Here is a 26,923-nt window from a genome sequence, read left to right on the forward strand (position 1 = left end):
AAACTCGTTCTTTTTCCTACATAGTCCGACTGGACTCGCGTACTCACTATTTATGGGCGTTATTATTTTATTCTTTAACATCTCCTGAATATGTTCTTCGATGATTAGGTCTTTTTGTTTATCATAACGATACGGTTTAGTCCTACAAGGTTTTTCGGCATTTAATTGAATCTTGTGAGTTACTATCTGGCAGTTTCCTGGTTTTTCTGAAAACAAATGAGAAAAATTACTCACCACTTGCTGTATTGCTTTACTTTCATGGTCATTCAGATGGCTAAGGTCCACTTCAGGTGTCTCCACAGGTTCCACCACCCTCTGGTCCATCTCCAACACCACGGAACTATCTTGAAAATTTAATTTGGCCCTCGCGGCCCTTAAAAAGTCCATACCTAAAATAAGAGAGTGTTGTAGGTCTTTCACCACAAAAATTAATACTTTGAGATTTTCCTCTTTTACCTGTAAGTTTAATGATAATTTCCCGATGCAGTGACATGTTTTTCCTTGCGCCGCTATAATTTCCGTATTTTTGGTTTTAAATAGTCGTATCCTATAAAAATTCTTTTTGAAGAACTTTTCACTCATAAAATTTCCTTCTGCTCCTGTATCGATGAGGGCTTCTACTGGTACATCGCCAACCAGGACTTGTATAATTGGTAGCTGTGAGTTTTTTACGATGACCGTGTTTAAATGTCTATTTGAGGGTTTTTTTAAAACTTCCGGGGTCTGGACCCTCCCTTTCACAGGCCCCTCTAGTCGTTTAAAGCTTTCCTTTCAATCTGTGTCTTCTGGGTACGCGGATGCTTATTTTCAAATTTTCTTTTTGGGCCTTGACCTTCGAGTTTCGATGCGTTAGCTTGATAGTTCTTTCCCCCATAAGAGCGATTTCCATTTCTGGTTTCCTCCTGCCTTCGGGTACTTTGAGAATATGTTTTCCCTCTCGCTTTTCCCGCTATTCTGCGATTTTGAAACTTCACCGCCAATTCGAAAAGTTCCTGCAATGTGCTTGGGTTTCTAATTTCAAAGTAGTCTTGGACAGCGGGTAACAATCTTGGTAATATTATTTCAATAATCTCCGCATCGGGTTTTTTCCATACAGCATATCCGTTAGCTTGATTTTTCGTAAAATAAAGTCCGTCAATTCTGCTGTATCCCGTTGGTAGAAACTATATAGTTCGGCTTCCAGCCGTGCGCGATCTTTCACTATGGGGAAGGCCTTTACTAACGATTTTTTGAAATTTTCAAATGTATATGTCTGGCTTACAAATTCCCCTAATAAAAATTTACCTATATTTTTCCACCATAGCGCGGCCTGTCCTCTTAGTGCTGATGTGGCGATGGCAACTTTTTGTCTTTCAGGGACAGGGTAGAGCTGAAAGTGGTTTTCTAGACCTTCGAGAAATACCGCCACCGAATTTTTTCCGTCGAAATGGACGTTTGGCTTGATTGATGCTCTCAAAGTCTGGTATCCAAATCCTTCTAACTGAGTTGTCATTTCTTGGTGTTGTCCAGCGGCTTCCATCCAGTTTTCGGCCATTTCAGTTCGATAATTGTTCGGGCGCCAATATAACGTTGCGCGCCTCCAACTTGCACGCAACCAAGAGGTGACTGTGAAAACTTGTATAAAAGATAGAGCCTTGTGAAGGGTTTAAGTCCCTTTTTATTCAACGTAATAAATTACAATTGCGTTCTCTTGACGCTTACAGACGGTGCCAACTCGGCAGTCAAATAAAAATAATAACCTGAAAAGAAACTAAAGACAAGATTCTAACTACGAGGCTCTCTAAAATAACTAACTCACCGCGTTTTACAATACCGCTGCTAATTCAGCAGACTTGAAGCTCACTGGAACGATTACCATTACTTCCCGCCAAGCACATAGGCCGCAACGCGGGGTCCTTCAATTCTCGCTAACTACCTCCGCGCTCGCTAAGTAAGAATATCACACCGAACTCGTTTCCTTCTATTTAAATCAGAATACTTCCGCTGATAAATTTGAATGCTTGCGCGTTCTACTCAAATTTACATATTCTGGCATTGGCAGTTCCAGGGGAAAGTAAGGCTTGACAGGAAAGATAGTTTAAACTTAAAATAAATGTTAGTTAAAATAAATATAAACCCTACATTGTATATAATAATCTGGAAAGGCTGATTACTCTTATCATCATCCAAAAAAAAGTTGCAGGTATTGCACATATCAGATAAATAAATTCTGAAGAGATGGTTGAAACAATTATGCAACTCATCGAGTTAATGCAATATAAGACTTAGAACGAGAAAATTAATGACAAATTATTTCAATGGATGGAACCCTTTCTACCCTTATGCGTAATACTAGTAAAACACTCGTAACTGGTACCCAGTTAGCCAGCAATACCAAAATAAAGGCACTTCGAAGGCCTAAAACGATGCAAAAATTTGCATAATGAGCTAATAATCTAAGACTTAAGAGTGAAAAACTGTGTTAAGTTTATTCCGCTTAGTATAACAAAAATTATCTAGCCAATAGATTTGTTTGTTTGTGGTCTTGTCCATGATGCCAGTTAGATGGTACCATGGGCTATCTCGAGGAAGAGCCCTTTAGCTATCTCGAGGCAATTTTCTTCATAAAGGTCTTCCTGGATGCAATCACTTATTTTCTGCATTGCTGCCAAGATGGTGGGGCAGGAGAAAATGTGTTTTGGTCCAAGTTCGATTCCAGGGCAGTTTCTGCAGACAGTGTAGATTCTTGTTTTGTCTGATAAGATTTTCATTCCTCTGAAATGCCCAGTTCTATGTCTTGCCAAGGTTTTGGTAATAATTCTGTTGGCGTTGAGTTCGTATATCTGAAAGTTCTGCTTGATGGTCGGATTTCTTAGTTTTGACTTAGCAACAGAGTTCACGCCATTAAGTGAGGTGGAATGATGAGATTTATCATTTAGCTGTCAGACTTCTTTGGCCAGGGCATCCGCAGCTTCATTGCCGTCTATGCCGACGTGGGTTGATATCTCATTGCATCATACAGTATTTATTTAGTTATTCGATGTGGACCACGGCATTATGCATTAGTAGTTAGAATATGTTACTTTCAAGCCATGTGGCGCTGGGACTGGGTGGCGGACAGGAAGGGGATTTATGGAGGAGCATGTGCGTGTTGCTACGTCACTAACTACGGACGCGTCGCATCCTTTTCGAGACATCATCACGCATTGTCAGCTCGGATTATCTTGCTATGCTACGTCAGCCGCATGTTTCATCCTGTTTGTGTTGTAATGCGGTTTCATGTCGGCGCTTATCTATTAACGCAAATCCGTCACGTGATCGCAACATGATAGAAGTTTCTAGTACATTCTTTTTAGTTCAGCGACGGCCGCTAGAGGGGCAGTAGTTTCACCCATAGCGCTTTCTGATTGGTTCTTGTGATCCCGGCCAAGATATTAATAATTATTTTTAATTGATTACATTATATGATTTAATATATGGTAGTATTTAATGAAAAATTTCATATATTTGCATGTAAATTTCATGTATTTGTCCCTGCGTGGCATGGGAAACATGGAAGATAATACCTGTGTCTATCCTCTTCGTGCTACTGACCTTGTGCAGCGAAACCACCATGACTCTGAAGGATTGCGCATAGACAATTCTGTTCCATCTTACTCAGACCTTTGTACATCCTCCATAATGAATGAATTCATAACTTTAAATTTATTTTGTGGCTGTTTAGGTTAAGATATTTTAAATTTCTCGTTTCTCATTTCTTTATCTTACAAACATAATTTACGTAATTTTCTTGTCTTCTCGCCGTTAAGTTAAGTTACTAATTTTCACACCATATTTTTTTATATACAATCATAAGATTTTCTTTTCTTCCCACATTTTTAAGTTTTACATTCTTTTCCCCTACGTTTAACTTGCAAAAGTAATAAATTTCATAAAAGTAATACTTTTTCACGATCTTAATTTTTTTCCTTTTTTATTTTACAAAAGTTTTTTTTTTTCTTTCAGTTTAATTTCCGTGTTTTACATTGTTCACTTTATTTGTTTTACAAAATTTGTACTTATTTTCAAATTTGTACAAAATTTGTACTTTATTTGTTTTTCTATTTTTTACGAACTCGGTCTTTTTTTCCCCCTTCCTATATCTTACTTCAAGAAGTAATTTTTAATTTTTCTTTTTTTATAATTTTTTTTTTAATTCTTTGAAGAATTTTTCTTCTCTTATTTCTTTTTTCTTTTTTTTTATTTTCCTCTTAAGTTTCTTCTTAACGTTTTCCTTGTTTTAAATACTTATTGATGTTACACGTCCATTTCTCGGAGCGTAAAGTTACATATATATTTCTCTATCTATGAAATTTACGCTGGAACTTACACGCATATAATTTCCCTCCAGAGGCTTTCATGGATAATATTTTCTGTAAATTTAAAGCAATAAGTACGATGTTTATTCCATATAGCTTAATTGGAATATTATATTTTTTATTTTTGTTTATGCTACTAATGCTTAAGATACGCAAAACTTTCTCTTCTAATATATTACACCATACTACTAACACTTAACAGGTGATACTCCGAACTTTCTCTTCTAATGCATTATACTAACTTCTTGAAACACTATACAAAACGTCGCGGATCCTCTTTTACACATCTCATTTTTAATCAAAGGATTCACGAAACGTGTCAAAGAAATGTAAATTTTAAACTTCCTATTTTCCATTTAGACATTTTCCCTTACATTTAACCTTTATCATGTTTTAAAACATGTCCCTGTTAATATTTCTGATTCTTTTTTCCCTAAAAATAAATACCGACTTATACGAAATTTTTAAAGATCTACTGACTTTGAATTAAATCTTATAGTTCAGAAATAATAAATGTTCATGACATAAAATCTACTTGAACTAATATATGGACATCTCTAGCCAGTTTAGTTCAAATACATATGAAAAAATACGAAATTTCTTATTATTGTTTACTCCTGTCTAATACGTACCAACAGCATTTCATTTCTTATTATTTTACACTACAGACATTTACATGAATATATTCAGAACACTCCTTTTTATTGAGCAGGATGATTCATAATATTACTAACACAGATTGACTCTTTGAAATAGTTTACAAAAATATCTTGCATTTTCTTGTACACATGAAAAAACTTCCTCCCACGCCAAAGAGCAATAGTGAAATATAACATGTAAGAAGGGGGGGGGGAATCAGATTTCCAACAAAATTAGTATCTGGAAAACATGAACAAGAAATGAATATTTTTTCTGAAAATGTCCCGAATGGGGTTCCGAATGCATTTCGTGTCTCACATATGCTCATTACACATGATTTACCAAAATTACAACCAAGTTAGAAGTTAAGTGAATACTTCCTGAAATACTGTACATTTCATTCCGGAAAGTATCTTCATTTTGAATCCTCTAATGTTTCTTTTCCTGCATTCCAAGTAAATTTTGCGCATAAAGTTTTTAGTTTCGATGGAAGTTATTTGCGGATGAGTGTGATGTTATCGTGTTTTCATAAACCTTTTGAAAACTTTGAATATTACCAATTTTTAACGTTACGGCCACTGCAAATCATTGAATTTTCAGATATTTTCTTATTTATCTTTTACAATGCCTTGTAAAGATTTGGGAACAAATTTTTATTAAATAGTTATATTGTTTGATTTAATAACCTTTTGCACGTTTGGAAGATTTAACTTCAATAACACTACCACGCTGAATCAGAAAATTAAGAAAAGAAATGGAATTTTTATCTTAGTATACTATGGGAATAGATTAATTTTATCTGACACTGATGTATTCGAATGTAGATAATAGAGACTTTTAACCCAGCTCATACGGAATATTTTCTCGAAGTCACCAAGAATCACTGACTTGCACTGTTATAGATTTTTCTCATGAAGTCTATTTCTTTCTTAAAAGAAGTTTATGGTTTTAAAAGAAGTCTGCAGTCGTAATTCATCGAACTTCAGTCGTATTCTAAGCAAATGTCGCATAAACAAAAATTTTCGCCTCCAAATAGAACGTATACCATGTTGGATGCATTTCAAAGCAGACGTATGCCGAGATACCACTGTAGGTGCAAAATTCATGAAAAATGTATTATAATGCTACGCCTATGAAAATTAAAACTAGTTAACATATTTTTAGAATTACAGTTATTTATCTTGCGTTGAATTACTTGAGAAGAGAAACGATTACAGTAAAATGTTAAATTACTAGGAAAAACGAGCTTCAAATATAAAATTTAGCAAAATAATATTTTTAATTAGTTAAAAATAACGCCACGAAGTAAAAGATGGCAAAAGAAAGTCCTGTGAAACATTTTTGTTTTTCTAAATTGGACAAATGGAATGGACTTGACATCCTTTTAACGGTAGTCACGTGACCTACTTTTAGAATATATATTATCTTACAGAGATATCTAAGTAAAATAATCAAATAATCGATGCATAATTTGATGAGGTTAAAATTTATTTACAGAATTCCTTGGGCTTGATTCGATTTAATTCTCCTTTTTTAAAGCAAAAATTAAATTGTTACTGTTGGGAAATTTGCATTCCTCCTTTGTGGTTGTACTGAGCAGAAAAAAGGTAAAATATATATTCTGACAATAGAATCCACTCCAGAAGTAGGTGAAGACTGTATTATCCTCCAAAAGTAAGTGAAGACTGTGTGTCCTCCAGAGACTGTAGGTGAAGACTGAGTGTCTTTCAGAGACTGTAGGTGAAGACTGAGTGTCTTCCAGAGACTGTAGGTGAAGACTGTGTATCCTTCCGATGTAGGGGAAGACTGTTCATCCTCTCTCTGCCTTATAGACGTGGCCAACAGTCGTAAATCATTCCGTTCTGTGGCGATTTCAAGCAAGGAAACTTGCAGTGGAATGTAACTATGGGAGACTAGATTGTAACAGCAATCTAACATAGTATACCGGATAATTTACTACGTCGCCAACTACCTGCCTAACCAAAAGAACTGCCAAGCAGACTCAACTTATGTTATACCAGTCAAATTTATAATCATGCAATGTACTAACCACTAAAATTTAGTTTAACTTTTACGCGGAATTAATTCGCATTTGATACTTAGTATAATTACTTTTATACGATCACGGCCAGCAACACCACATTTATGAATGCCCTTCGGCATGTGCTACTCGTTAGTCCTACGGGACTGTCACAGCGTTCATTTTTTACGGTATATTGCAATTCCTAATCTTGATGCATCACAGGTACATTACTTATCAGCATCTTGCAAGAAGCTTAATTAGTATGCAGTGCAATTACTCGTGATAGAAGAGATCAAATTTCTGTTAGATAGGCTTGAAATTGGCGCACATGGTCGTCACTTCGAAACATCCAATTGTCAGGATTATACACGTTGAGTCACAGCACAGGAACAATTTTTACCTCGCAGCCTAATCAGTAAAGTTTACCTGAATTCTTATATTCTTCGTACAAGAACATATTTTCTCCTCCATCTTGTGAAAATGGCCATCAGATCGAGTACCGCGGACGATGGAAAGAGCTGTGTGTGTGTGTGGCCCGAAGGCCCACACACTCGTTAACACGACGACAGGCAGAAAGAGAAAGACAAAACCAGTCCTTCCAGTTTTTATCCACTGCGATGCACGTGGCAAGGCGCGATAATGATTTAAGAATCGATACAGCCACCGTGTTCACTGTGAGAATTCTGTGTTCTCACAACCTGTTATTCATCATATGGTTTTACAAACGTGTCATAGCCTGACATTATATGTTCGTCTATTTTGTTAAACTCAAGAAAGAATCCATTAAATCGTATGCTTTCAACTTACAGCACGTGTACTTACTCCTTTGGTATGGAATCAGGTTTTGCAGTACTGCGTATCACTCTCAAGAACCTTCCAAAATTCAAAACAACAGTTACAAAAGGGTATTTTGAAGTTATGTTTTTTGTAAGAAAGTTTAACAGTTGTTGGTTAGAAGAATTATTACACGCAGTTAATTAAAAAGAAAAGAGGGCGCTTACTAATTGCCCAGAATGAAAAGACCGTGATGCTCCGGATTCAAGTCCGGATGAACGAGCTGGCTGCATGGTAGTTTTCACAGTTTTCCATGTACGATCCTGTTTTTCTTAGAACCTAGGTTCTCAAACCGGATGCGGCGAGCATATGCCATGCCATGGTAGTAATCAAGAAAAGTCGGCTAAAAATTGTACAATTATTAAGGAAGGCATGAAAATACATAAAAGTTAAAAGCTTGCTGCAGACAGAATTGCGGTGGCTATCAAAGGGGAAAAAATCAGCTACACTGTTTGAATTAAAAGATGTGCTGGTGATCAGATTTACAGAGAAGTCTTTTATTCAACATAAACTGATGTCGATTGGCTGTTTAAATTGGGATACCTATCCAATATCTTTGAAAAACTAAATGAAACCACACATTTCTTCAAGGAAAAGGATGAGTAGAATTAGAAAAAAGTAAGAGTCTTGCGTAAAATAATTACACTTTTTAAAACGTGTGTTGAGAGTAGAAACAGACTTCTTTTGATTGCAAGAATTTGTCAAAATAAATGAGATCAACTTTCAAACCAACTTTCCTCGATATTGTTATTGCCCAATTACAAAGTTTAAAACAAAGCATAGTTGATTATTTTCCAGACATTGATGACATATACAGCTGGATGATGAACCCGTTTTCCTGCGACTCGAAACATAAACTTACTGGAATGACGAATAAAATTCTTCACAATCTGACTTCGATCAGCGAAGATAGCAGCTGAAAACAGGAATACCGCGAAGGAGGCCAAGAAGAGTTCTGGATGCAGGTGTAATTCAGAAAACAATGTTCGATGTTGTTAGCAAGGCTGGCAGTGAACAAACTTGTGCGCTTTACTTCAATTTATCTCCGTGAGTCTGCATTCTCAATATACACTTATATATTAAAAAATAAATACAGGAGAAACTTTCTGGGTCAAGTGATTTGAGGGTAAAATGAACTAAATTTCTTAGGAACATAAAGGAAATTACGAAAAATTTATCCAAACAATTTCATTCATAACACTGAAAACAAATGAAAGATAAAATTGCACCGTTTCTTTTCCTTCTTTTTGTATTCAAAGCACTTTAAGAGTAAGAGTGCTTGCTGCGAAATGTTTTTGGCCAGATAAGTGCCGTGGCGCAAAAAGTTTGAGAACAGCTGCCCTAGAAAATCCTCCATGAAAAGCATTACTTGCTTTTAGGCAAATACCTCTCGTGTGAATTTCCCTAATCGATTAGATAAAAGACATTGAAAACGGAGATAGCAAATTCTTCTCAAGTTTTGCAACGGTAACTTCCGTTGTTCACATTTCAGACAAATATACAACTTTTTGTATAAGAAAAAAGGACACATTGAACATATTTATCAACAGTTATACAATAACTTTATTCTCTGAATATCAGATTCGGAAAGGCCGGGTTTATCATGGACTTCTTTCAAAGCCCTTCCATCTTTAGCCTCCATGCTTTTCAAGTACTTCTTGCTGCTAAAAGCCGAAGAGCCATAGAGCATTATGGAGTCAAAATCAAAATCTGATAACAGCCTGTTTTCAAGTGGTTCTAATTTCTTGAAATTATGATGTTTATCTGAAATAAATTAATAATACTTGTAAACAATCATCATCTTAAATAATTTAATAGTGAATCATCAAATTTTAGTTACAACAAAAAATTAAAATGCTAAGTTCAGAACATATTCTCATTGTTTAAAATTATGTGCTAAGCATTGCTTATTGCTAAAAGGTTTTACACTTATTAAAAAAAGAAAAATTTAAAAATGAAATTTTGAAATGTAAAGAAACATCAAAGAAATTGAGTTCCATCAACATTTATACTTTTTTCTGAAAATATAAAGCTAGACTTTAAACTTGTTTATCAAATATAATGAGTTATTAGTTATTAATATCACTTGTAAATTATTTTTAACAGATTGATTTGAATATGTGAGATAGCTAATTTCCGTCGCATCAGTAATAGGCTCAGTCCAACTAATAAAAAACATTTGAGGAAGGGAATGCAAACTTGTTTTTAATCTTTATAAATGTATCATTGGCCATTATGCAAAAAACACGAAATCCGTAGTTTTACTTTTTAGGGCTTTACTTTACTTTCCTAACAGTTATTTTTATTTTGGAACAAGCATTTTCTTTACCTTCTAATTTCCTAACTACGTTTCCTACCAGAATGAGTTTTAAGTATTACGCTTTATGCAAATAAGGTAGAAATGAGTAGTTAAGCTGAGGTCTATGAGTTACTTCAGTAGGAGAGCGTGTTCTGCCTTTCAGCCACCGTTGTTGCTATTAGTTTAAGTTTGCTATTCTACGCCCGTACATAATGCGTGTCTGCTACTTTACGCCGGTGATGCATAAGTAAGAGCCAACTACGCAAGTTTGATTCCGTGCAACTTCGGCTGGTTAATTTTATTTAGCATTAGATTTTCGAGTTAGAGCCCAAGTGGAGGCTTCTTGTACGCCCGAGAGGGGCCATCTGTTAGATTGAGTTAGAATAAAAGGGTATTTTAACCCTTCTCCGGGCTTGTTACTTATATACAAGAACTCAGCGAACAGTCTCTACTTAGTTCTTTAGTATTCTAGCTTTCAAGGAACTCTATTTTAGCTAGGATATTACAACTTTTTCAGTTTTATAAATCTTGTAGGTTATTTTTTTCTAATTTTTTTACATTGCCATAAAAAAAAGAGATGCATTTAAACGAAATATTATGTAGAAGACATAACACGACTGTCCCCAAAGCCATGCGCATGCAAAAATTTTAATCTCGTATTTCCTTGAAACGAAGATTTTACCGATCCGTGGCACAGTGCCGACCCTATAGATCAAATGTATCGCAAAGCTATGTCGTTGTGAAACGACAGAGGAAAAAACGTAGTAATATCAACAACGATTCACCTGCTTGGAATCAGATGTTCAATATTCTCTTTACAAATTATTGGGAGCTTGGATGCAAAAACACTCATGAGACTTTATTGACCTGGTCGATATTTCGGAATGATGTTTATCACAAAAGTGCTGTAGAAATCGGAGTGTATGATAAGATGTTGGAGAAATGTCTGTTGAATATAGGATAAATGGAACAAACCATCCAGACCTCATTCTCTAATCATCTGCTGGATTATTCGCGCCGCATGGGATTCCCCATTGTCATGAATCAAGATGGCTCATTTAGGGCGGTATGCTTAATGTTAACAGCGTGATTCAGAGGATCTTATTGTGGACAATGAAAATCTTCAGCCAAAGTCTGACAATTGACCTTAAAATTTTAACATTTCAAATTATGTTTTCAGTATTCCCCGAAGGATACAGTTAGTGGGCCTGTTATAAATACTTAGCTGAACATTTGTGGAGTCATTAGATTTCTCGAAACAGGAAACAAGAAAAATGTGTATTATTTCAGGATTCGAACTCCAGACCTCCCAACGTGCAACATAAAGCATGGAAATTTAGCAGTGATTTTCCTCCGTGATTCGTACTCCTGATTCGTACCTCCTGATTGCCAGCAGGACGTGATTTCCACTTACACAATGAAGGCGTGCGGTAAGGGAAGGAAATTCATTATACTTGTAAATTGTTACAAGCATTAATGAGATGTCTGCACACTAAAATCAGCCTTCAATTTCTTTTCATTCTGCAGTCTGTGTATTTTTTAAAGAAATTTAACCTTTTGAAACTTTAACGGTAAACTCTTTGAGCTGTTTGGATGGTAAGCGAAAGTTTTCTGATTGCAATTAATATATATATATATATCTTCTTGGAATTTTAAATTTTACTTCAAGAAGTCCTAAAATTTTTTTTTTAAACACTATTTGGGAAAGTTTTTTTCACTATTTTGGAAGTAAGCGTACCAATAAATAAGAAATAGTAGACGCATTCTTAAATGCATATAGTGTTTAATTAATTCATTCGTATTAACTCTACTGTTAGCGCATTATATTTGCGGTGTAGAATTATTAAATTTACAGATTTTTACTCACGATAATCTTAACCTGCTTTTAAGTATCTGTGAGAAAGACGACCATTGCATTGTCACGGAATTGCATTGTCGTCGTTTGCACTGACGTCAATTGTATTGTCACGGAATTGCATTGTCGTCGTTTGCACTGACGTCAATTGTATTGTCACGGAATTGCATTGTCGTCGTTTGCACTGACGTCAATTGCATTGTCACTTGAAAATACGAGGGACGTTCGGATATAAACAGGAAATTATCAGCTAAAGTTTTTTTACCGAATAGAATGAAACGATTCTGTTTTTATATATAGTCACCTCTACTGTTACAATGTCCAGGAGGCTTGTTAATCGCAGAAAAGTTATGAGCATTTGTTGAGCCATTGTAGTACAGAAACACAAACCTCCTCATTACATTGGTATTTCTTTGCCATTGCATGCTTGTTCGTTCTATCATAATGAAATAATGCACTCACAGATCTGAAAACAGATCTCTTTCCTTCTCAAAATGTTGAAAAGTTGTATGACTGCAACCACTTTCTTCTTTCTCAGACATCAAAAGATTGGGAAACTACCTAGAACTATGATAAATTTAAGACAATCTTTAATTAATGTTTTACAGTGACAACGATTATTTTAAGTTCCTTAGCAAGTTCTCTGACGGTGATTCTCCACTGGAACCAAACTAGTGCAACAGCAATAGCTTCTCTTGATCGGTTAAGACTCACATGGTTTATCTTCAACCCACATCCTGCTTTCTTTAAAAGATTTGCTCCAATCATATACTCTAGATCAGAGTTTCTTAACCTATAGTATATGTACTACCAAATAACAAATTACAATACTTTATTTTTGGTGGTACAGTTGTCAAAAACAAGATTTAAACGAATGTTCAAAATGTATATAAAATGGCGCCCTTTTGGTAAATACATTGGAATGTGATGGTGCATATATATTTTATTCTTATTTAAGTAGTTCTTATTAAGTGGTAAAATTTTAAAAGTTCGTGAATCCTGCTCTAGGCTAAAACACTCACCTCCAAACTAATTGTTAAGTCTTGAATAAATCTGATACAAAATGGCACTTTGGTTACTCAAGAATCTAAATGTCTGAAACGCTTTCTTCTAAGAGTCTCTAAAGAGTTCTAAAAAGTCATAATCTTACTGAATTCCTTAGAAAAGCAAAGCATCAAAGTTCTTGTTTATATTTGAAAGTTTCTCATAAAACAGTTTCAGTCAATTCTTATGCTTTCCTAAGCAGTAACGCGTTTAAGACATTAATATATTTGTGCTTTCGAGAAGTGACAGGAATGTTTCTGGACATTTAAAATAAATTTATTCGAATTGAAAAAAATTGAAGAAAGTTTTCAGCTTTAGGTTTTACATACTTACCTTTAGGAATGTTATACCAATTGATATAAAGGTAATCATCTCTATCCGAACGATTATGTTCATGCTCAAATCCTATGGCATGCATGAGCTCGTGAACTATTGTTGCAAGATATTCACAACCGTAGCCCAAGGATAACTCCTGCTCTCCAATCTCCATTCGACCCCAGAAAGACCAACACCTGGAAGACATTACCAATAAGAAATAGGGAGAAATTTTAGAACCTTGATACATGACGTTACACTGGACACTCTTATTGTTGCTTACCTTCCTGATCTGACAGATTTCAATGACTCTATCACGGCCAAAGAATTTCAGCGCTTTATAAGTGATAGTATATAAATTTTCCCAACTTCATCCCCTTTCCTTTTGTCCAAGAATGCAATAATGACCTGGTAGCCTCGAGAAGTTGATGGTAGAGAAAAAGGACCCTTTTATTGCTTTTTTTCCTGCCATCTAGAGAATTTATGTGTTCTATGATGTCCTTGCAAAATTGCTGTGTTCAGAGCTCCAAACAATCTTAATCTAACTCTGCTTGATAGTTGATTTATTTTTTTGAATCCGTCGAACTATGCATAATCTCTTCAGATCTGAGTCCGCGAGTTTTGAAGAAGGAAAGCCAGAATTCAAACACATAAAACTTATTGGTTTCGAAAAAAGTCAAAATTCAGTCCTAGGTAGACTTTAGTTTGTAAGATTCTCACTAGTGTATTTCTCAATTACTGTAGAAAGTGACGAATCTTAAGAACTAGTTAGCAAATAATCGCTTAAGTTCGTACAACAAGAAACAACAAGAAGGAAGGGTAACTAACCCTTGATTGTTCCAATAAGATTTAAAAAAAACTCCGTCTTGGAGTGTACAATAAAAGCCGACACTTGGGCTTGAACTTAAGAGACTCAAAATTAAACTATAACTAAGATTAACTAAAGAGATATAACCGATGCTATCAAGATTCTAATCGAGTTGGCCCCTTAACTCTATTTGACTATGAAGCTTATCAAGGGCTTGAGTACGGCCGAGCGTAATAACAGCTTTGAGAGAGAGAGCAGCCAAAAGGCAGACGAGCGCAAATCAGAAACTCTGATTCTCTCTAACTCTGTAAGTAGACTTCGCGGTTTAAATACCGTTCCTTCTCATTAAGTATTCAGAGTGATTCCAAAACTACGTTCTGGCTGGAAGTAGTAAGTTGAAGTTAAGAATTTGACAGGAAAGAAACTTCAACTTAAAATTTAACTGTTAATAAAATTAACATAATCCTTACAAGTTTACAGAAAAATAGATTGAATTTCGAAAGAAGATGGTATAGGGTCTCTCTTCTCTTCTCAAAGCAAAAATCTTCTGCACGGGGCAGGGCGGAAATAGCGTCACTTAAGTAGGCAAAATAAGAAATATACCAGTCCTAATACAGAAAATACAGATAACAGAAAATACCAGTCCTAATACAGAAAATACAGATAACAGAAAATACCAGTCCTAATACTGCTTATAGAATAAAACGAAGGAAAGAAAAACGAAATCAAAAATTTTCATAAGCTCTGAAAAAACTAGATTCGAATATAAATCATGAACTAAATTTGTAAGATTTTAGCGAATATGGAAGTCTTTAAGGAAATATAACTCTCTAACAGAATAAGTCTCGAGAAGAATTCTAACAGAAAAATTTAGACAAATGGTTGAGAGCTCAACAATACTTTCTTATGGAAATTTTGCTTGCTTTTTTGTTTTGGGGCATAGATTCATTCTCTTTACTGAGAAACATTAATGCTTTCTTAACTTGGCCTATGTATGGTGAATTACATTGTCAACAAATTCTACAGATCTTCCAAGATATAAAACATGAAACAGAGTTTTTTGAAAGACCGAATAACGAATTTTATTGATAGGAGATAAAAAGTAATCTGAATACTGAACTGTAACGGAATACGAGCAGTTTTGTAATTATAAAAGGGGGAAAAAAGGAGATAACAGTGAGAGTTATCACGATTACTTTTAACATGAAGATGTTTTTCATAAGAATAAGATAAAAAATTTACGAAATTTTATCAAGGAGCATAAGAAAGAAAGACCTTTTACAATAGCAATTTTTGGTAGTTTCAAATATAGGTGGGAGATACAGACGCCTATTTGAAACGTAAAATCGGATTAGCATAGATTTTACTTAAAACTCCATTGATTTCGAAGGCAACTGATATAGGTCCCTCTTCTTTGGGATTAAAAAAAAATGGCTGCTGAATAAAAGACATCCGTATCACTACAGTTTTCAAATAACTGAATTTCTACACAAGAGAATAGTGAGAAGAGCGAATCTTTTTAAATATAGTAACAAGATTTAGCATGGGGAGGAAAGTAAATAGGAAAAGAATTTCGAGAAATTATGGTGCTGAGATTAACTCTTGTGAGTCTGTGTGTTGCTAGAATGTTAATGAAAGAAGATTTCAGAGATTTAGTTTGAAGAGTGAATTAAATGATGAGATTAAGACAAAGACAGCAGCATAAGGTGTAGATTTTCGGACGGTGCAAGCTAATTTTTTTCATAAATGATAAATGAAAAAGATATATTTAACTTTGAATTATCAATATGTTTAATATATATATGAGCTGTAAATCAGACCGATAGCTAGAGCGCGAAAATGCTGAAGCCAGGCCCATAGGAGAATCGTAATATTAATTAAGCAAAAGGAAATATGTATTTAATAGGCCAGAACAAATTAAAAAAAATTATAGTTAATAAAACAGAAGACAGTTGTTTACAATTAGTGTAGTAATTTTATTGCCCGCATCGTAAAAATTTAATTGTATATTAAAATATGCTTGATATGTAAGATTCCTTCGCTTTTCGACGGATTTCTCTTCACGATGATCTATCTGTTAGCCGTTTCCGTTTGCAATTAGTCCACAAGTCATATATTTGTGGCGTAATCCACTCTAAGGAATGGTTTTGTTATGTTCTGGTAAATTTAAATAATTCGGTTATTTTACCGCATTTTTGTAAATATAGTTTTCGAAAGTTATAGTTAATGCCTCAGTATGCTTTTGGAAACCAAATCACAGGGTATTTACAACAAATTTAGATTCCCAATGCGATAATTTCAGGCTTTAGAAAACACTTTGCTTCCATAACTTGTCAAATAAACAAGAGACAACCATACGCTGCTTTTCTTTTCTTTTTTCAGAAGGACTATTAATTTCGTTTTGGCATTTTGCGCTGAAATGTCAGTTCACTTTTCATATTATTACCACCAAATATTATAGACCTGTATTAAATTTAAAGAAATTAAATAATGAAGAATCTGCAGAAATGTATGCATGTTTCTCGCATTGTAATAAAAGAACGGCACCTAGAGCCATCCAATTTTAAATAACGTACGTTTCGACCCGAATATGGGCCGGGCCATCTGGAAGCCCAAACTTGGAATTTGTTTTATTATCTATTTCATTTTTTGTAAAACTTTAACGAATTTTTGATTAACAAACTCAACGATTTAAAAGAGAGTAATGGCAACATGTAAGGAAAAGAAAACATTTTTATCTCCAACGCGCGCGACTGTGTGTCGGAAATTCTAAAGATAGGCTCAATTTAAAAGTATTTTGCGATATTGCTGTTGAACTGAATTTATGGTTTAGATGCGAAGAACATGATATTTAATAAATAAAGATAATTCACGAAACGTTAAAAAACGCTCCTTTGGGCGTAATGTTTCAGATTTTTACTTTAAATTATTAGCTTAACCTTCATTTCCTACGTCTAACTTTAAAAGACGTAAATAATATTAAAACAATCCTGTCAGCAAGAGTGCATAGTAAGACTCCTGTATATCATATACAAAAATGTTGGCATGTTTACCGATTAATGCTCTGTTAAAATTTTAATGCCCTTAAAAATAAAACTGGAAAAAAATCCATACTGAAATGTACAGACATACATGAAACAGTTTATTGACTTTTAAAGGACAAATAAAAAATAAAAGAATAATATCAGACACATGTATACAGAGTAATTCAAAAATATTTGGCAAAGCTGTAGAGAGGATAAAATAAGCAGATTTTGAGATGAAACATATATATAAAAATGGTGACTTGAAGTGTTACAGGGTGCTGTTATTCGGTAGGTAAAAGCGATCACCCAACGTAAATCGTTATTCCCCGTGCGGATTTCAAGCGGCATGTATCGCTTCACGAAAGCAGAGCTCACCAACAAGCATTCTATCTATGGGGAAGAGGACAGAAACGGAGCAGATATTCGAAAAGAGGTACTTGGATCCTTTCTGTGCTTCCTTTGAATAACTGCCCCGTTTTAGGCCGCCGGCGAGCTTCGCGTTCATGTAGTTATACATACTACTCGAAACCGCACGAGAAAGGACGAATTACGCTAGCAGAACGCTTTACAGACCTCTCAACAGTGCCCTGTAGTACCTACTTCAAAGCAACCATTTCCGCTCGTACCATAAAGTTTGCTTATTTCGTTCTATTTTTTGTCAGATGAGATTGAACTATACCTTGTACATAATCATTATGAGTTAGAAGAGTATGGCTTCATACCCATTGCCGCTGTATATCTTGATGTAATCCTTCTCGTTCGTTCTGCGTACAAACCGTATACAGGACCTTTCTTGAATGTGCTGCATGGCTTCCGCTATTTTATCTTTTATGTCAACTGCAACATGCGTTGTAAAAATCATCAAAGCAGTCAATAAACATCCATCTCATTAACTAATTTTTCTTATTTATATAACAAATTTTATCAATCACAATATGATTTTCGTAATTTTCATATTTGGTAAAACTTTAACGAATTTTTGATTAACAAACTCGACGATTTCAAAGCGAGCAATGGCAACACTCTACGGGGAGGGGGGAGAAGAATTATTTCCAGCGCGAGACTGTGTATCGGAAATTCTAAAGATATCCTCTTTTTAAATGTTTTATGATATTGTTGTTGAAGTGAATTTTGTGGTTAATGTGCGAAGACTATTATATTTCGTAAATAAAATCTGAAAACTTTCAGATTATTATTATTTTTACGAATTTCACTGAAGGAAGACTGCATAGAGGCATATTATTACTTCTTTTAAAAATAATACAGCAGTACTTTCATACGGGTCAACTTTAAGAACGAGTCGACTGCTAAAAACACGATTTCGCATACAGTGAACTATTTTCTCTCCTCTTCATTCGCGTAGGTCCGAATATGGCGTACTACGCTATACATTCATACACCCTCTTTGTACACAAACATGTCATTTGAAGAATATGTATTTCGAATTGTAAGCAGAGTACGTATTCGTAAGCAGAGTACGTATTCTTTCCTTCAAATTAAAAGATAACAAAAAGGTGCAGATAATATTGTTTTTGCAACGATTAGTACCAATAAACTAATTTCACTTCAGTTGATTGTTGTGTGTCAACAACTCATTTCAGTTACACTGTAGAGACATTAAGTTAATTGGAAGCAAGAGAGATTGAAAAATTAGCTATCGCCTTCGCCGGGAATCGAACCACTGACCTCTGAAATACCGGCTCTGTGTGCTGACCACTACACCACGAAGGCACGCTAGGAAGGCTGGAGAAATACCTTATATATTCCCCCTATTAAAGGGCGACTGGGGTTTTTAGGGGACCCAATCGCCAAATCCCGGGTGAGGAGAATCATCATCCATCACCCTTTCAGTTTGGGCGCCACTGTAGAGTCCTTAGGTTAATTGGAAAAGCCAGAGAGATGAAAATTGAGCAAACGCCTTCGCTGGGAATCGAACCACGGACCTCTGGAATACCGGCCCAGCGTGCAGAACCACTACATCACGAAGTCACGCTAGGGAGGCGGGAGAAAATACCTTATAACATAACAACAGCAATGTGCAGTTTTCTTGCTTGGTTAGCAACATTTACCAACAACAATATTTTTCATAAATGTTTTCGCAATAAGAAAGCAAGATATTAGAACATTACAACTTTTGCAATCCACATAAATTAACTCTTCGATATAATTTTATTGTTTATATATTATAGTAATTATTTTCATTTAGTACTTATTTTTATTAGCATTGTAGCTGTCTTACAAGCCATGATCTAGAGCAGGCGTCTGCAACCTGTGGCACGTCAGGGAAGCTCTGTCCCAAATTTGAAGGAAAATATCCCGAGGGGTGGATTCAAAGGAAACCGTCGGATCCGAGGGATCCTCTTTCCGTACTACCTAATAACTCGAGGTGACGTTTTGCTAGCCGGTATTTTAAGTTCTCCCAAGCGCACAAACATTATACAAGCATCTAAACCATTTCGAGGATTCGAACCTGTCCTCTAGATATCTCAGCCAGCGGTGCTAATCCCCAATAAATCGAACAGGGCGGCTGCTTGCAAAATGTAAGTTCTGGCAACAGTTGAAAGGCAGCAGCTGTTTGAGGCCCAATACATAACTAACCATGGTGGTTGCCTACTTTTTTACTTCCTTGTACGAAGTAAAAAAGAAGTATTGTAATCGCGAAAAGTTTTAGGCAGCATATTTCAACGAAAATATCCATTTTCACCGCTATCGAATGCAATTTAACGATGTTTTTGCGAGATATCTGTACGTAAGGACAGAATAAAAGACTCTTTTCCTCCAAAAAAATTATAAAACTGCTTTAAAACGAATTCTGAAGAAAATTTTTCGTGGCGTCTGTATGAACGTATGTACGTACGTACGTATCTCGCATAACTCAAAAACGAGTAGCCTCAGAGCGTTGAAATTTTGCATATAAGACTACTATAACATGTAAATGTGCACCTCGTATTTTGGTTGCAATCGGCCGCACCAAACGTATATAAATATATTTATATATATATTCACTCTGTTACCCGGCTCAGTGATCTCAGTTTCTTTACTCTTATATGTTTGTAAATTGTACATTTTTTGCTTTAAAAAGGATTGAATTATGTTGGTCTTATCTTCCAGTTAAGGTTTTTATGCCTTTAGTAAATCTGTATTCAGTATTTTTAGAATTATCAACAATTTTAAAATTGTTTAAGGGCCGCTAAGCCTAATAATTTTTCTGATGGCGGCCATTGCTTGTTTACATTTAAAACAGCAGAGTAGTGGATTTGTTGCCAATCTAGAGAAACTTAGCTTCGCAACAACAAAGATAACGCCTTCATTTATTATTGCCAATTAAATCTTGCTTAATCCTTTCTGGAATTTTTTCGAGGAAATAAGTGTTTAAGATTTACTTCGTAATTTTTAATACAGATATTTTGGGTGTTTATGTATTTTTGCCTTGTCGCGAAGTGAGAACTGAATTAATTGAATGAGAAATAATCAATCGTCTGTGAAAAACTGTTTCTTTTTTTTTGTTTTGTTTTCTTAATTTCTTTTATACATCGTTCTAGCTTTATTATATTATTTCAATAGAACAAGTGGCAAGGATTAGATAATTCTTTAAATGATATAAATTTTGTGCATTTTGAGTTATAATATGAACGAAATATAATACTGTTAAGTGAACCTAGCGCCAGAGTGTCGCTATGGTAAACAAATAGAGTGAATTTTAAAGAATGCATTTATTCTATTGTGGTTTATGTGCTGTCGGCGAAGTAGATTTAATTCAATCCAATACGTTTAAACGAAATGCAAGATATTTTTATAATTTAATATTCTGTACAAGAAAGTCATGTGGTGTACACAACAGATTTTTTAAAAGTAGAATTAAAATGCATGTTTTTAACAATTACTCGCTAAGAATATTTATCGCAATGTTGAATGATATTTATCTTAAAATTAATACTTTGCAAGTGAGTGTCATGGCGTCTCTAGCTAGCATGTCTAAGTTCTGTAATGCACCATTTAGAACCCTTAGTAAAAATTATTTCAGTTATTTGATGCTACTTACAAACAGAACGATGCAACTCGTAGGGCACTACTCCAGCTGGCCATCGCTGAGAATCTCTCGGGACAGCATTCCTATCCTAGAAAAAACAGTGGCACATTGATTTACACGCATATCCAACTTACATGGAATAGCTGTTCCTGAAGAAGAAAAGTATAATCTTCATTACTTACTGAATCAGGATCTATGCCCATAATATCTCCCTCAAAGAGACCTTCATTCTCCATGGGGTTTCTCTCTTCCTCTAAAAGTAAAATTATCTGAATTAATTTCAACAAACTAAAGTTAGCATTCACTTATATTCCGTTGAACGTTCACTTATATTCCGATGAACGTTCACTTATATTAACTTATGAACGTTCCTTTCGCATTATATTTGCTAAAGGAACGTTCGCACATTAAAAAATAGTTATCTTCACGAATTTCTTTAGATAATTCTGGTTTTTTTGAAAGTAACTGATTTGAAGAAAATACAGGGAGTCCTAGAAATAAATAACCATTTTTTTTTTTAAATGGACACTCAAGTCTTTGAATGTCTATCATGTTTTAAATGTGCTAAAAGTGTACTCAATTTTATTTTTGTACGTGCAGGGTGTTCCGAAATCGAAATTTTCATTTTTATTTTCATGTCTTGTCAGAATTCTTGAATATTGAGTAAAGAATGAATCTCTGCTAAATCATCAATGTAAAACAAAACTGTCTACGAAAAATCCAAAAAGGAAAAAAGAACTCGTAGAAAAGCACGAATGATAACAGTTTATGTTATAACGTTTGAGAATTAAACTGTAAACATTGTTAAATCACTCGTTAAACGTAAATTGTGCAATCGTAAAGATAAACCAATGCACAGCCATCATTCTTGAATTTCGAGACTAAGTAACGGCCTTCATTTTTAGTCCAAAGGGATTTGAATCCCGAAGGACTATTAGTTTCGTTTTGGCATTTTGCGTCGGACGGATAAATGTCGGTTCACTTTTCAAACTGTTGCCATAAAATGTTAGAGTCCTGCATTATATTTGAAGAAATTAAATAATGAAAATCTGCGTAAATGTATGTATATTTCTCACATTGTCATAAAATAACGGTACATAGAGTCATCGAATTTTGAATAACGTAATCCTCCAACGAATATGAGCATGTGGAAGACCAAATTTGAAATTTGAAATTTGTTTTATGATCGATTTCCTATTTTTTAAAATTTTGACGAATTTTTGATTAACAAACTCAAGGATTTCAAAGCGAGCAATGGCAACGTTGTGCAGAAAAAAACATTTTTATCTCCAGCGCGTGAGTCTCTGTATCGGAAATTCTAAAGATATGCTCGTTTTAAAACTATTTTGCGATATTGCTGTTGCACTGGATCTTATGGTTTAAGTGCGAGGAACATGATATTTAATAAAGAAAGGTAACACACAAAATGTTAAAAAACGCCCCTTTGGACGTAATTTAAAATCTGAAACATTTCAGTTTTTTATTTTTTTATTATTATTATTATTATTATTATTATTAAATACTTGTAAGAACAAGACGAAAGTACTCTGAGAGTTGGGATGAAGCTTTACAAGATAAGATCACGATCACACAATGTCTTATAAGGAGGGAAAATTCTGCCTAAAAACAAATCGTTATAAGTCATTTTTGCGCTAATTTAAAGTAAGTGATATTGCTCAAATTTATATGTGAATATTGCTTTTTTATGTCATTTATAACTCAGTTTATTTTATTTCAAATGATGTTCATCTTTATTTATTTATTTTTAGTCCAAAGGGGCTTTGTCCCTGCAGGACTATTGTTTTTGTTTTGAGATTTTGCGTCGAATCACTATAAACGGCGTATCGCTTTTCAAACTGTTGCCACCAAATGTTAGAGTCCTGCATTATATTTCAATAATGAAGAATCTGCATAAATGTATATATGTTTCTAGCATTGGTGATAAAACAACGGTACCTAGAGCCACCCAATTTTGAATGTCATAATGCTAATGCGAATATGGGCATCTGAAAGCCCCAATTTGGAATTTGTTTTATTATCGATTTCATATTTTGTAAAACTTTAACGAATTTTTATTAACAAACTCAAAGATTTCAAAGCGAGCAATGGCAACATTGTATAGAAAAAAAAAAAAAAAAAACATTCTTATCTCCAGCGCGTGAGACTGTGTATCGGAAATTCTAAAGATAGGCTCATTTTAAAATTATTTTGCGACACTGCTGTTGAACTGAATTTTATGGTTTAAATGCAAAGATCATGATATTTAATAAATAATGGTAACACACAAAACGTTAAAAAAAAAAAAAAAAAAAAAAAAAAAAAAAAAAAAAAAAAGGCCCTTTGGACGTAATTTAAAATTTGAAACCTTTCAGATTTTTTTTAATGTTTTTTATTTATTTATTTTGCGGGCGTGCAAATTCATAATGGATTGCATGCATACAGACCCGACGACAGCTTGATAAAATTTATTTTCACAAAAGAAACTTTTTACAGTTTTGGAACTTTCCACTAAAGCATTCGTATCGCTCGGTATCACAGAGCACATTCAGCAGTTATACATGAATTTATTAAGAACGTTAAACACAACGTAATGCAAATAACATCTAAAAGGCGATTTCTCACGGAGATCTCACTGCTCCGAAGTCAGCTCGGAACTAACAACTCGGAGCTAATGCTGTTTTCGGTCTTAAACAGTTTCTTCCCAGCCGTTAAGAAATCTTTAGTACCTTTCATTTCGCGAAATCACTAAAAGTCATATACAGTTAAAGTTCCATATATGGGCTGGATACGGTTACAGTTACATATAGGGATCATTTACACCTAATCAATTGCTGTACAAATAACAGTTATACAGAGTTAGGTTAGGTTATTTAATCACAACAAAGCCTCGAGGACTATTTGCCTAAGGGGAGGGATGCCTTCGTGGAGGACTTTCTAAGGAAAACTGGCTCGTATACACGTTACACATGGGGAAAACAGTTATACAGGGACCGGACCAAAATGTTGCGAAGTTTAATGACTTTTGGCGGTTGCTCCCAAATCTGGCGACAATATTTAATAGCCAAAACCCTCGCCACCTTGGCCAAAACCATCACCATCTTTCACAACGGCCACCTCGGCAGTCTAGCGAGACAGCTATATACCTCAATGCACAGACCCCTGTAATCAAGTTTTTTTGGCAGAGCTTCGCTTTTTTAAGCCCTTTATGTTACGTTATACAAAAGATACTACAATTTCACATATAATTTCTCTAAAATTTATGTATATATCAAATTTGTAACATTATTTCAGTGTGCTCTTTTTGTTCTGAATTCTGATTTAACATACATAACGAAATTAACATTAAAAAACATTCACATTAAAAAATTTGAAAGTATAAGTAAACTTTTAATAATATTATTTTCCTATTAATTATAACTCTGGTTCGTCCCTTTTCTAGTGTTGCTTTCACTGTCTTCGGATTTGGACGTCATCGACTAGTATTACGCGAGTTAATCGTGAGTCTACTGTGTTAAAGACTAAGAACCTGGCTTATGTGGTAAGATGCCTACCTTGTAACTACGAATGAAAAGCTGTAGTCATCATTTTCCTTCTCCATCAGGAAGAATCAAAATCTAGAATTTCAAGCCTGAGTTGCCAGAATTCTTTGTCTTTAAACTTCGATTTTCTCTCGTTATTTAAACTCACCTCATTTGCCTCTTCTGGTGAAGTACACGAACAGAAAGAAGTGCAGGAAAGATCTGACATGAAAAGTAGCGTGTTAATTAAAACAAACCTTAAAAATGTACAGAACATTCTAAAATTATTTTTTGAAATAATTTGCTCGATTTTCGCCAATTTCTACAGTTTTTCAAAAAGTGTAATTTTATATACAATACATTTTCCCCCTCAAGAAATATCTAGTAAACCACAGAAACTTAATACAGATCTGAATTTATTTACTTACTTGAGGCACCCCATGTCAGAATAGGAAGAAGCAAAACCAAATAAATCTTCATCCTGCTTCCTCATAAAAACTTGATAAAAATGTAAATAAACCAAATCTGTCTCCTTATGTGTTGCTTTTATCTTACCGATGTGATATTTTCATGGGAAAACTAGCGGATTTATGCATTAGAATCATGATAGCAATGATAGTGCTGCGTTTTGCAATGAGTTTTATTCCCATTTCTGATAATTTAAATATCCGAGAACAGAAAAGGTGATTTTGTGCCATTTTAAGCAAGAGCACGAATGAGAAAAAAAACTGATAATATTTTTACAATTATTTTAAAATAATTTTTATCTTTGTATTGAGTATATAAGGTCTTGCAATAAAAATACTTAGTTACATAGAGCTAAACAAGATAGCAAATATGGCACCTTTTACTAAAGAACAATTGTCATAGAAAATTTAACCAAATTCGCGGAATTGTTTTTAATTTTTACTTCCTTGTACAAAGTATTGTACTCGAGAAAAATTTCGGTATCGCACTTCAACGAAAATATCCATTTTGAGCGCTCTCGAATCATTTGAACGATGTTTTCGCGCGACATCTGTGCGTACGGGCAGAATAAAGAACACTTTTTTTGCAATACGGATTGTAAAATGGATTTAAAATGAATTCAGAAGAGATTTTGTAACCGTCTGTCCGTACTTATGATGTATGTATCTACCATATCTCAAAAACGATTAACTTGAGAACGTTCAAATTTTGTGTATGGGACTACTATAACATGTAGTGCACCTCCCTTTTTGGTTGCAATCGGCCGCAATACGCCCACTATGTTACCCGGCTCGGTGAGCTCAGTTCTTTTATTCTTTATTTTATGTTAGTAAATTGTACATTTGTTTTGCTTTAAAAGTAACTGTATTATGCTGTTCTTATGTTCCCGTTAAATTTTTTATGCGTTTAGTTCATCTGCATGCAATATCTGTAGAATTATCAAAAATTTTAAAGTGAGGCTAAGCCTAACGATGTTTGTTTACATTTGAATGTTTGTTACATTTTTTACATGATTGTTTACATATCGGCTTCTTGAACCAGTTCGGTCACCTTAAATAGAACATTCGTCATTTAGTTTTATCATTATATTTTTAGAATTTAAAAAGAAACTTAAATCATATACAGTCAAAAGTCGTTAATCCGGACGCCTATAACCCGGACCTCAAAGCTACAAACTTTCTGCGCATGCGTCAACGCATAATGCTTTCACGCATGCTCGTAATACCTTTACGCATGCGCATAATGCGTTTACACATGCGCGTTCAATGTATAACCGACGGTATAAGCTAGGCTAAACTTATCCAATTCAGTTAATGTTGCAGATTGCGTTGTTCCTTAATCTTCTAATTGGATCCGGCTTGTTATTTTTTGCAGACTGTTAGAGCAATTTTAAAAAGTAAGCTTGAACTTTTGATTATGCCAAAAAGAATTTCCGATTCTGGAGCTGCCAAAGGATCTACAAAACGAAAGCATGTTTCGATGTCCATCAAACAAAAAGTGGAATTGCTGCAAAAAATGGATTGAGGCATATCCTTTGATTCTCTAACCATTCTGAAATATGTTTATCAGTTTCACGCTGCTCTGCGGGGGGAAGGGGGAACTACCAGGCGCGCAATGAACTGCAAGTTGATCTGTCAACACTTTCCTTATCTTCAGGGCAGATGTTTTTATTTTATTCGGCTTATAATTCCTGAATAAATGTAGTATTTCATCTCGATGTACTCCGT

General features: G+C 34.5%; 1 protein-coding gene across 2 annotated transcripts; it reads right to left on the reverse strand.

Annotated features, from left to right (window-relative positions):
• Positions 1 to 9,372: 9,372 nt before the first annotated feature.
• Positions 9,373 to 25,300, reverse strand: LOC118202014 (astacin-like metalloprotease toxin 5). 2 transcript variants are annotated; one of them, XM_035374174.2, is made up of 6 exons: positions 25,157 to 25,300; positions 21,393 to 21,463; positions 21,223 to 21,298; positions 17,903 to 18,017; positions 13,365 to 13,543; positions 9,373 to 9,597 (listed from the first exon to the last, which is right to left on the reverse strand). In XM_035374174.2, the coding sequence occupies exons 1-6, from the start codon at positions 25,206 to 25,208 to the stop codon at positions 9,377 to 9,379; spliced, it is 714 nt and encodes a 237-aa protein (XP_035230065.1). In that variant the 5' UTR covers positions 25,209 to 25,300; the 3' UTR covers positions 9,373 to 9,376. The 2 variants fall into 2 exon arrangements, with proteins under 2 accessions (XP_035230065.1, XP_035230066.1); XM_035374175.2 differs by lacking the exon at positions 25,157 to 25,300 and adding an exon at positions 24,762 to 24,874.
• Between the last annotated feature and the right edge of the window lie 1,623 nt (positions 25,301 to 26,923).

The sequence above is a fragment of the Stegodyphus dumicola genome, chromosome 8 (assembly GCF_044657685.1).
Source record: "Stegodyphus dumicola isolate Sdum_Otavi_A_Nest chromosome 8, ASM4465768v1".
Classification (NCBI taxonomy): domain Eukaryota; kingdom Metazoa; phylum Arthropoda; class Arachnida; order Araneae; family Eresidae; genus Stegodyphus; species Stegodyphus dumicola.

Bases quoted from the DNA above. Each gene is read 5' to 3' on its own strand.
- LOC118202014 (XM_035374174.2), bottom strand. From the start codon at position 25,208: ATGAAGATTTATTTGGTTTTGCTTCTTCCTATTCTGACATGGGGTGCC. The intron at 21,299-21,392 runs GTAAGTAATGAA...TGTTTTTTCTAG, and splicing joins TGGGCATAGATCCTGATTCA to GATAGGAATGCTGTCCCGAG. The intron at 9,598-13,364 runs GTAAGTATGTAA...AATTTATTTCAG, and splicing joins TTGGTATAACATTCCTAAAG to ATAAACATCATAATTTCAAG.